General features: G+C 43.4%; 2 protein-coding genes across 6 annotated transcripts in view; one reads left to right on the top strand and one right to left on the bottom strand.

Annotated features, from left to right (window-relative positions):
* Positions 1-586: 586 nt before the first annotated feature.
* On the top strand, positions 587-11,441 carry LOC109142828 (tyrosine-protein kinase ABL2). Its single transcript, XM_019277639.2, has 11 exons — positions 587-1,312; positions 3,002-3,089; positions 4,192-4,293; positions 4,889-4,954; positions 5,071-5,099; positions 5,207-5,344; positions 5,864-5,950; positions 7,434-7,508; positions 7,647-7,753; positions 9,526-9,706; positions 9,802-11,441. Exons 1-11 carry the CDS (start codon positions 1,154-1,156, stop codon positions 10,783-10,785), a joined length of 2,016 nt encoding a protein of 671 aa, XP_019133184.1. The 5' UTR covers positions 587-1,153; the 3' UTR covers positions 10,786-11,441.
* Positions 11,286-11,788, bottom strand: part of dnah9l (dynein, axonemal, heavy polypeptide 9 like) — a 30,991-nt gene continuing 30,488 nt past the window's right edge. For 4 of the 5 annotated variants that reach the window (XM_027285794.1, XM_027285796.1, XM_027285797.1 and 1 more), the window contains one exon: positions 11,286-11,700. In XM_027285794.1, the coding sequence (XP_027141595.1) occupies positions 11,453-11,700 (248 nt within the window). In that variant the 3' untranslated portion in view covers positions 11,286-11,452. The remainder of the gene's footprint in view (positions 11,701-11,788) is intronic. The other variant, XM_027285795.1, reaches the window with a different exon arrangement.

The raw sequence follows: 11,788 nt of genomic DNA, 5'->3' as shown, positions 1-11,788 counted from the left end.
ATGTGACTAACTTTCCACTTATAGAGAACACTTTTTAATTTTGTAACTGGTGACTGATAGGTGGCCTCATGCCTGCTCCCCTGAGGAAGTCCCTCTATGGATTCACTCATTTATAATTCTTAGTGTTGTTTATTTTCTCCAACGCTTCTGTACTGTGGGGTGCCATGATTCACTGCAGCTTCTGGGAGCTGCAAGCGGGAAATTCAGACTTTTACGCATGTTTTATTTATTTATCCTATGAATCACTGTTAAGTCTCCTCTTACACTTGATTACTGTCAACAAGTATACTAACTTCCCCGAGCTGATCTCACCTGTCCGTACTCAGTGATGTCATTACGACTTTCTTGCTTAATGATGTCACTGGGTCATTCCTGTCGGGTAGAGTAACACACAGTCACTGCCTGGCTACTCTGCTGTGTGTATTCATGTGTTTTATTTAGTTGCAGAGTGTGTGAGAGATGGATTTAAGTATTTGTGGCAGTCATCCTCGTTGCTAACTGATTTATTATGTCTGACACGAAATAGGCCAGAGCTATATATCTCTGTCTCTATGTGTGTGTGTGTGTGTGTGTGTGTGTGTAGTGTATGGAGTGCTTTATATAGCCACAGTTATCCAGGAAGAAGGAATGCCCTGCATGCCAGTGACCATATTTGAACAGTGTGTCTGTTACAGGCAGACTGCAGGCTGCAAACCGTACACACTCAAACGCTCACCTCCCCTTCATCTTCACACTCTGTGCATGTGTGTGTGTGTGTGTGTGTGTGTGTGTGTCTATGCTCTATGTTGTAGTTACACCGGATCACCACTATCAGGCAATGTAATACCTTGTCTATTAGTGACAGAGGGGGCTTCGACTTTTCCTGACTCACAGGGAGCAAACTTCTCTCTCTCTCTTTCCAGCACTTTCTAGTTTCTTCTCTCTGACAATCTGTTCTGCTGACTGACAACATCCACGCTGGAGGAAACCACTCCGCCTCTCTTTATTTCTTTCCCTTCACTCGCCCTGTGCTGATTCTTGTCTACTTGTATATACTTTTGGACCAGCGCTTGGTGGTTGGAGTGTGCAAGCTGTTTTTTTTTTTTTTTTTTTATAGCTGTGTGTGTGTGTGTGTGTGTATGAGTGTGTTTGTGTGCGCGTGAGTCAGTATGCAATGTCGTCCCCTGGCTCGTCGTTTGTGCAGATAAAGCATGAGGACCTGCTCTTTTATGAGAACTGTGGAGGAGGCAGCTTTGGGAGCGTCTACAGAGCCCTCTGGATTTCCCAGGACAAGGAAGTGGCTGTGAAGAAACTTCTGAAGATTGACAAAGAGGTAAGGAGAAGACACACAAACACAGAGAGCAATCATACACTTCTGCAGAAGAGATGCATCATTTTAAGATCCAAAGTATTTATAAGTCATGGACTCATCTGTGTCACATTGCAGCTCCTAACTTCAACATGAATCAGTTTCCACTAATTTCCTAGACTCTCTTTGGACTCATACACCCGAAGCCCCCTCCCTCTATCCCTCTATCCTTCCCTCCCTCCCTCGCCTGTTGTCTGCAGCTGAAGATGTTTATCTTAAACATACCTCTCTTTGTCCCCCCTCCTCCTCCTCCCACTCATTGTGGATGGAGCCGTTTCATTTATGCCAGCACTCCCCTGTTCCTCCCATTGTGTGTGAGACCGAGGTGTGTGGTCATCTGGGGCTTTAGGCCCGGGTGGTTCTCCACCACTATGTTCCAAGTTATCCAAACAGAATTTCCTTCCATGTTATCAATAGTGGGTTGGTACAGGCTCACAGCCCAGTGTCAGGAAGCCGTCAGAAGTTAGGGTGACCCATGGGTGGATTGGGTGCAGTGTTATTGTTGTGGCAGCGGGCTTAAACAATGTAATGTAAAGTATGCACATGGGCCGGACTGCACAGAACTACAAAGGGAACTGGATTTGATTTGTTGTTTGACTTCTTCTTTCGCACTCACTTTCTCACACCCACACGCAAACACATGCAGGGTGGGCAGACATGCATAAAAGTGTGTGTACGGTTCACGTGTAAATACAAATTGATGGATCATGGGAGAACCGCAGCCTAGTGGATCCTCCGTGAAGCTGCCTGTGAACATTAAAATCATAATTCACCTTAGATCTTTGCACCTACGCTACATTCACACAGTGGTGTATAAGTATACAAATCATTTACTTCAGTAAAAATAGCAACATCGATTACAAGTGCATTCAAAATGGTGCTCAAGTAAAAATACAGATGTACTGGCAACACACACTATGCATTTTATGTATTCAAAGTACTCATGCAGAGCTGTTAGATGAAAGTAGTTCCCTTTTAAAATATAGTTAAAATATTAAGTAGTAGCATAAAATGGAAGTACTCAAGTAAAGTACAAGTACTTCAAAACTATACTTTACTACACTACTTAAGTAAATGCACTTGGTTGCATTCACAAGTGTGAAACTTCCTGTGCAAATGCGTGCACACAAACTGATGTCTGCACACACTGATAATCTCTCAGGTGTAAGAACTGATGAGAATAACATCGACTGCATAAATCGCTCTTTTGGAAGACAAAGAAACTATTTATGGAGAAACTCTGTGTTCCGAGTCCGTTTTGTTCTTTTTTAAAGTTTCTTTCATATAATTAATGTCTGCTTATTATGTTCCTAGGCAACAGTTGCATATTCCACATACGCAGAGGCTAGGACCTATATATCAGTCCAGATTAATGGCATGTTTGTCACTCGGTGTGAAAGGTTTAGAGACTCGACCTGTGGTCTGAAAGAGGTTCAGACCTTAGCTCAGCCATCCGAGAGAGTCAGAAATAACTATAAAACTGGATAATGAGTTAAAAGGCTCTAACTTTTAGTTTTACAGCCCAAATCAGGAATGATTTACGCTTTATTTTCTTAAACATCATGTTTCCTTGCGAATGTCAGATATTAGGGAACTGAAGGAGAATTGTTCTTCATATTCCTCTGTGTCTCTTTTTCATGTCTCCTCGTCCAGGCTGAGATTCTTAGTGTCCTGAGTCATAAGAACATCATTCAGTTTTATGGAGCTGTGCTGGAATCTCCCAACTATGGCATTGTCACAGGTCAGACCGTGTGTGTGTGTGTGTGTGTGTGTGAGTGTGTGTGTGTGCATGCATCTGTGTGTTTGTGAACAACATACGGTTGTATAAGGAAGTAATGTGTATATTATTATCTTTGGGGTTACAACCTAATGGATATAAGTAACGTGAGGTTAAGGTTCAGGTCAGGACAAGGGTTAAGGTGAGGCATGAAGGGGTTAGGGTCACGGCAGATATAAAACTACAAGTGTGTGTGTGTGTGTATGTTATATCTTTATTAATGTGTATTTGATCCAAGACGTGCTACTTACAGACACGTTAGCACATGCTCCAATGGCAGACAAGTGTTTATGTGTGTGTTTTGAAGTATCTGTGTATACTCTGGAGTGTCGGTTCTTGCTGTGTTTCCTGGCAGGACATTTGTAACTGAGACCAGCATGTTTGGATGTAGTTGTAATCCTGGATGGGGTCATATGGTTAAGATAAAGCACCGACACACCACTACACACTTGTCCAGCAACAATTCGCACTGCAGCTGAGTCTAACAGAGACCAACACTTGCTAAAAATAAAAAATTACAGTAGGCAAAAAGAAGATCTGGTTCAGGAGATGGGAGTTTTGTCCCAGTAAAATGCATTTTTCAGCCGTTTACAAGGGCAGATTTATTCTTGTTCTACTGGCCGGGCTACATACGACTCCTTTGATTGGACATTATCCTTTATATTTTACTCTCTCTTTAAAGTGTCAGACTTAACAGGAGAATGGGAAAGGTTAAAAGTTCAGAGATAATCTGGATTAGACTGGCATGCTGTGAAGGTTGAGAGCGTTTCCACTCATGTGAGCTAACTTCTCTGTGTGGTGTGTAGTGCTCAGCTGTATGTCTGTATATAAAATATATATCAGAACGTATGGATGCAGTAGTTATATATGGAACATATGGAAATATATATGTTGTAACTACATTCTAAAACAGTTTTTATTCTTTTAATAACCAGTTTTTAAAAATGAACCTCACACTGAAACGTTTGATACGTGTAGCCATAACATCTATGTTGATGAATGCACAACCTGTACTCCTGTAATGGACATTGCTTCTGTGTGTGTGTGTGTGTGTGTGTTCTTACAGAATATGCTAGTGAAGGGTCTCTGTATGAGTATCTTTCCAGTGAGCAGAGTGAGGAGATGGACATGGAGCAGATCATGACGTGGGCCATACAGATAGCCAAAGGTACACCCAAAGAAGAAATTAGGACAACGATATTAATAAAAAAAACAAAACAAAACATGTCTGTGTCAGGACTGAATTATTTCATTGCTGTTACCAAGCAGCTCAGAGGTCAGAGCACTGATACGATCACCAGTGTCTTGTAATAAGTGAGTCAATAGTTTACACAACTTTTTATTTGCCTTAATCACCGTCTCTAGCCTGTCTGTGTTCACTGCCAGCAAGCTTTTTCCATGCCTGTTTCCTGTTACAGTTACTACTGCAGCAAAATAAAAGAATAAATAAAACCTATGAATATACAGAACAGAAAAACATATGACTTTGGATACATGTTACATGTTTTAATGTTCTCTGTCCTTGGGTTTTAAGGTGACTCAACAACTTAGATGAAACGGACGATATTATATACTAATTTAAATTGTTCTCCTTTTTTGTGTGCCGATTGTAAACTCCACTTCATTAAGTGGGTTTCTGGGTTAACCTGAAAGTGAGCTCAAACCAAAATATTTTACAGTAAAACTCCAGAATAAACATCAAATGTTTTATTTTTATGAATTATTTAGGTACTTTTAGTTATTAATGCTTGATCTTCTTACAGGGATGCATTACCTCCATGCAGAAGCTCCAGTCAAAGTCATTCACAGAGACCTCAAGTCACGGAACGGTAACACATGACCTTTAAAAACATTTAAATTTATTCCTTAAACTCTTTGCTTCTTTCTCTCTTTGACATCTGAACATGAGCGTTGACTGGTTTCTCTGCTGCTCTCTCGATTTCAGTGGTAATGACAGCAGACAAAGTGCTGAAGGTTTGTAGCAGTGATGTTCAGACAACCACATTTTTTCATTCATCCCCACACATGAGACATTCTGTGTTTTCCTCACTCCTCTATCTCTCTGTCTGTTTGGGTTTCAGATTTGTGACTTCGGGGCGTCTAAGTTCCTGTCCCATACCACCCATATGACGGTGGTGGGCACTTTTCCCTGGATGGCTCCTGAAGTCATCCAGAGCCTGCCTGTCTCAGAGACCTGTGATACTTACTCCTATGGTGTGGTGAGTTAGCAGTACTGTAAAGTAATAAGTGATTTAATACTTTTCAAAACTTTTTTTTTTTTTGGTACCGAATAAAACGCTGAGTATTGCAAAGTGTCAATGCCTGGAATTACCCGCTCAGATTTGTAGCGTTTACTTCTTTAATTCATTTTCTTTCTAATATGATTAGAAATGTTCATTTCTGCTGCTGATGGTTCATAATGTTTGTTTTTTGCTAATAAAAAAGAAGATATACTCCCCACTAAATCATTTTGCCGGACTTTTAAAAAGTATATTCTTCAACAGTATCAGAAAAGTAGTGTTTGTTATCAGCTAGTGCATCAACACTAGTCTGACTTAATCTAACCATTAATCATTAATAATTAATTCCCTGACATACATATTAGATATTATGATTTGATTTACAGGTTGAGATGCCTTCACGACTGTTTTAGGAGGGTTACTTATAACGCGCTCTAAAGAATTTTTAAAGAAATCACATCTGTCTGAATGAACCAACACGGTCTGTTCTGTGTCCAGGTGTTGTGGGAGATGCTGACTCGGGAGGTTCCTTTCAAAGGTTTCGAGGGGCTGCAGGTTGCATGGCTGGTGGTGGAAAAACAAGAGGTAACCCACTCTCTCACACACACACGCACACGTGAGCACACCTTTCTGAGCACACTGTCAGCATGTAGACCCACCAGAGTTTGAGAAGCCCCGAGGAACAATGCGATGCTCTCATGGTTTCCACTGCGAGCTGGTGAGGCTGAGGCTGGGTATTTTTAGGCCTGATGTCAGTTCTCTGCTCTTGTAAGGCCTGGATACACAGCAGTGGAGCCCGGCCAGACTCCCCTCCACCACCCCCCGGCTAAAGCCTTTACGAGAGAGAAAGAAAGAGAGACAGAGAAACGGGGGAGAAACGAGGAAAGATTACAGTGATAGGAGGTTTACGGGAGATGGGGGGGGTGATGGTTACACGGTGTATGTGTTTCAGTTATTGACGTGTCTGAACCCCCTTCGACAAACGCACACGCCGGGGGCCAACAAACAACTCAGAGAACATGATTCCTGCGTAGCTGTTGGCTAATCTCCAAATACTCTCCCTAAATAACTCGCTCTCTCTCTCTTTCCCAGTCTCCCTCTGATTTTCCCCTCCATTGCTATACCTCTCTCTTCCTGACCCTCTTACTTGCCCTCTCTCCACTCAGAGTCTGTGATATTTTAGGATTAATCCCCGGAGAAAACTGTTTCCATTTACTGCGCTGTACTATGGAGCTGTTTGGGCTCATTCAGACCTTTGATGATGCCAGGGGGTCTTTCATGCAGAGACATTATCCCAGTGGCGTGGTGTGATTTAGTGTTGCTGCTGCAGTTTAGACATTTGCACCCAGGCACCACGGCATGTACCCATTTTCGTCGACTGAGTGTACATTACACAAATGATTGGCTGATTAAGAATTTATTGGTCTCATTTTTTTTCCTGGAATACTGCTGGTTGTAAAGTCCCTGGGAATCTGTTTTCTCAATTATAGTGACGCGATCACATTGGTTTAACATGCACACACATTTTCTCACACAAGTTTTCTACCAAATGTTTCACATTAAAGGTTTCTTTATATCTTTTTTTTTTCCTGTGTGCTCGTCTTAGTTTCCAGGCCACTGTCAGTCAAATCCACACCTGCTGAAGCACAGTTTGAGCGGAGTGTTTGAAACTTTTAATAAATGATAATGTCTTGAGAACTATTTGAAGGTTTGGCACAGACATTCATGTTCCCATCAGGTTGAATTGTAAAAACTGTTAAAACAATAATGTAATTTGTCCAATACTTCATACATGCTAAACACTGGCATGCTGGCATTGTTACGATGAAGTGGTTTGCACACATTTAGCTCAGTGTTCGATTGTACGCGTGGCTGCATCGGATTGTTATTGTAATATCGTCATGATTATTTTGTGCTTTGGAAGAAAAAAAAAGTCCCTGGGGCTTTAAATGGTCGTGAGCATGTTTGATTATTTTTTTTAAATGTCGCCTGATGTGATTTTTTTTCTGTTGAAAGCAAATACTCCTGCTTCTTGTATTCACATGTGTTTGTGTGTTTTGGTATCTAGAGGCTGACCATCCCCACCAGCTGTCCAGCAAGTTTTGCAGAGCTGATGAGGAAATGTTGGCAAGCAGACCCAAAGGTAAGCTGAAGGGACAGAGAGATCCGATGGTTAATCTCCTTAAAATGTTTCTTATGCCTCACTTGTACACTCTTAAAGACATTAAAAATAGGTGTGTCAGCTGATAATTTTATCTTGTGCGCATGCATGTACCTACAGGAGCGTCCACAGTTCAAACAGGTGCTGGTAACCCTGGAGACCATGGCCAACGACAGCAGGCTACCGGACCAGTGTAACTCCTTTTTACATAACAAGGACCAGTGGAGGTACACACACACACACACACACACACACACACACACAGTCTTGTAGAAACAAAAGTGTGTATCTGCACTGCGTCTAAGCGTAAACAGTTAAGTCTTGGTCCCTTGTCAGAGTGACAAATGTGTGTGTGTGTGTGATTTACTGTACTATAATTCAACATGGTCACACACGTGCCAGCATGTACACACACACACACACACACACACACACACATACATACACAGCTCCGTGGACTCTAAAGCTCAGGAGAGAAGTTGAATGTGTGACCCTGTGCTCCACTTCAGTCTATAATAAGCTCTCTGGAAAGTGTCCATGGAAGAGATTCCTCTACTCCTCCACTCTGCCCTCGCTGCACCACAGGGAGAACGACAGAGGGGTGGGTGGGGGGAGAGAGAGAGAGAAGAGAGAGGTAGAGCAGAAATCAAGTACGAGCTGAAGAAGAGGAGTACAGGGAGGAACAGAAATCTATTGGGCGCATGTGAAATTTAAAACACTGAACTAGAGAGAAACAGCGAGGATTTTGGAAAGCGAGGGTGGACGCATGTTGGGGGAGAGAGAGAGGGAGGGAGGGAGAGAGGTGGGGGGATGGAGCAGAGGAGAGAAGGTGCGAGATTCTGTGCATATTTAACATGAGTACAGCGAGGCAATCAATTCTGAGTGAAGTTTTGGGTACGGGTGGAAAAACTTGGACAGGGGAAGGGGAGGAGGAGGAGGAGGAGTGAGAGAGGTGAAGGGGCGGGAATGAATGAACAGGGAGGTATGGAAGGAACACAGGAGGAGGTATGGTTGTGCGTCAGATGTGTCTATATTTAGTCGCTGTGAGGGTTGATTGTGTTTGTGAATGCAGGTTTTAAAGACAGTCGCTCACCAATGCTGACGGTGACCTCGTGTGGGAGCAGGCAGTACTGCAGCCACATGCTGTCTTCTGCAGAAATAGATAGATCGATGGCAACAGAAGACACACAGACAAAACACACAGTAAACATACGTCAAAGTTAAACCTATGAGCTGAATCTGCATTTAAATTAAACCCGTGTTAAGATCTTTACAAATATAAAACTATATAAAAGTAAAAATAGAATACAACTTTAAGTAGTAGAACTACAAATAGAGATAAAAATAAAAACTATATACAATTTAAATTAGGCTGTAATTTATTTGTATATAGGAATACTCAACTAAACTTAATATGTCTTAATCTGCTATATACTTGTTTTAATTTTAAGTATGTTGTGAGCATGTCATGTGTTTATTGAGTATCCTCTAAAACACACACTAAAATACGTGTTCTCATGATTATAGCACAGTCTGCACCAGACGATACACAAAAGAAATTAAAATAATTTGCATGGATGGTGGTGAGGCTCCAAGAAGATACAAAAAAAGTATAACATTTTCTGTTGTATTAAAAGATAAGTCCAATTTGACCGGCCTCAGTACATGTATTCTATATTTCCTTTTAATTACAAAATGTAAAAATAAATTTGGATTATCTAATTACCAACCTTGGATCAGATGAGCAATTTTCAAAACAACTCAAATAAAATGCAGTGATCCTGAGAGCCATGACTTTTAAATGAGTTTTTGAACAGAATATTTTTCCAACAGCGAACGTGTCTGCTCCTAAATATTTCTCAGCTTCAGTGTCCTTCTCCTGAGTAACTTTTTTGGAGTTGAACCTGCCATTTGTTCTAAAACTAGGCCACATCTGCATGTGTAAACAAAGTCACAACACACATGATGGATATTCTGTCTGTGTGTGCGCATACCACAGGTGTGAAATCGAGTCGACCCTGGAGCGCCTTCGGAAGCTGGAGAGGGAGCTTTACTCCAAAGAGAAGGAGCTGGAGGAAAGGGAGAGGAGGCTCAGACTGTGGGAAGAGAGGCTCATGGAGAGGTCCAACATGACTCCCAGTCCAACCTCCCTACTCATGGAGCGATCAAACATCTCACCGGTAAGTAGAAGAGGAGTAAATCTGTTCGGACAGCTGAAAAGAAAACCATCATCTTGACCCTCCTGCTCTCCTTCCCCTCTCTTTGACTTCATCAGTTCTTCACACCGATGTCCATCGGCTCCTCCGGCTCTTTCTTCCGCTCGCACTCTCAGGACTCCAACAGCACAGGGGTCAGCAGTGCTGGGGTCAGCAGTGCTGGCGTCAGCTGTCTCCTCCGCACCCTCAGCAACGGAGACACGGAGAGGGGGAGCAGTGCGGTGCTGGAGAGGGGGATGGGTTCGCTCGACAGCGGGAGGCTGCACGCCATGCTCCGAGGGTTGCAGGGCAGGTTCGGCGAGGAGGACGAGGAAGAGGAAGGAACCCTGGAGGAGAAAAGCTGGGGGCAGAGGGAGAGGGATGACAGTGGGAGTATGGAGGGAGGAAGGGTGCAGGTGACACTCAGGAGCTTCCCAGGCGGTGTGGTGGAGAGGGAGGAGAGGACGTGGGAGGAGGGGGACAGGGAGAGAGGAGGGAGGCAGAGGAGCAGGGTGACCACCATAGTCCGGGGATACTCAGGCGGTTTCGGAGAGGCGGAAGGGGAGCGGGAGAAGGAGGGAGGAGGATGGGAGATAGAAAAGATGGGAGACAGGCTAGACGAGAGGGGGATGGAGGGAGGGATAGAAGGAGGGAGGCTGCCGACCATGTTCAAGGGTCTCCACGGGAGTTTGGGGGGCATGCTGTCCTTAGACATGAATGATATGGGGGAGATGGAGAGACTGGGTGACATGGACATGGACATGGGTGACATGGGAGTGATGAAGGTCGTAGGTCACGGCGTCAGGAGTGAGGTGGGGGTCAGGGGTCGCAGGAGTGACATGGGAGTTGTGGTCCAGGGAGTGAGAGGTGACGTCAGCGAGGCCATCAGCCAAAAGATTAGAGGTGAGGTAGGGGTCATCGGTCACTCAGGGGTGCAGGTGAGCATGCGGTCTTCGTCCAATCAGAACTCTGTGAAGAGCTGCAGTGTGCGACACGGAACCAAGATCAACATGGCTACAGCCGCCATGGACATGATGGAGCTCGATTGGTCTGACAGTGACTAGAAAACACACAGGCACACACACACACACGCACAGAAAACACACATAGGAAAACACACACAGAGGCCAAACTAGAAAGGTTTCGTTGGCACATACAGTATCTGAGCTACAGTATGTGCATTAGGATCTCCAGTTGAAAATGAGCTGGTATACACACATTTCTTTTGTTAAATTTTTTTTTTTATTGAATGGATGAATACTACACCCATGTGTACTGTGAAGTAGGAAGGAGCAAAAAGACAATGAAGAGGTTGTCTCGTCATGTTGTTAGAATGACTTCACCTGTGTAATTTAATGTGCTATTAAAAACTGCTGCATAACATACTGTCAGAGGTATGCCGCTCTAATGAAGCAGCACTTTTTCTCTCTCCCTGCTTATAAAGAATCTTGTAGTTTATAGATTTGATTTGTTCAAAACAAGCTTTGACTTTTATCAGTTCTGTGACCTAGTGTGTGAATCTTTGGCATTTCTTTCTGTATATTTTATCATTTTTCAATAAAAAGAAAAAGTCTGATTTCATTCCTGTGATTTTGCACCATTAGAGTTAGCCTCCCTCCTCCGGTACATCTATATATTGCAGTATATGTAAACTTAGGGGATGCTGCTATTTCCCCAAATAGTAACACATCTACCTTTTCCAATAAAATCAAATCGCTCTAAATCTCCCTCTCACACACTGAGCAGCAGAGCCACTCCTGCCAGCACCCACTTGGCGGGTCTCTCCCTAGTTTTGAGGCTGAAAGTCCAAACATATGTAGGTCCTCTGATCTTGGTCTTGTAGAGCGGGCACTCGTAGATGTTCCTGGTCTCCTGGCGGTCGTTGGGCACAGCTCGAACTGAGATGACCGGCATGGATGGGGTTAGCTCCTTTAGACGGGCCTCAGTGATCACACCGGCCTGAGTGTCCCACCTTGCACCTGTGGAAGGACACAGTTGAAGAGGAGAGGAAACAGGGAGGAAAGCTTAGAAAGGATCTAAGTAGACAGGGAATGAAAGGCAGCGTTT

The sequence above is a fragment of the Larimichthys crocea genome, chromosome XII, assembly GCF_000972845.2.
Source record: "Larimichthys crocea isolate SSNF chromosome XII, L_crocea_2.0, whole genome shotgun sequence".
In the NCBI taxonomy this organism is placed as follows: Eukaryota; Metazoa; Chordata; class Actinopteri; family Sciaenidae; genus Larimichthys; species Larimichthys crocea.
This window is presented reverse-complemented; position numbering and strand designations above follow the sequence as displayed.

Coding starts and splice junctions, on each gene's coding strand:
- LOC109142828 (XM_019277639.2), top strand. CDS start 1,154: ATGTCGTCCCCTGGCTCGTCGTTTGTGCAGATAAAGCATGAGGACCTG. Junction 5,100..5,206: donor CAGCAGACAAAGTGCTGAAG/GTTTGTAGCAGT, acceptor TTTGGGTTTCAG/ATTTGTGACTTCGGGGCGTC. Junction 7,754..9,525: donor CATAACAAGGACCAGTGGAG/GTACACACACAC, acceptor CGCATACCACAG/GTGTGAAATCGAGTCGACCC.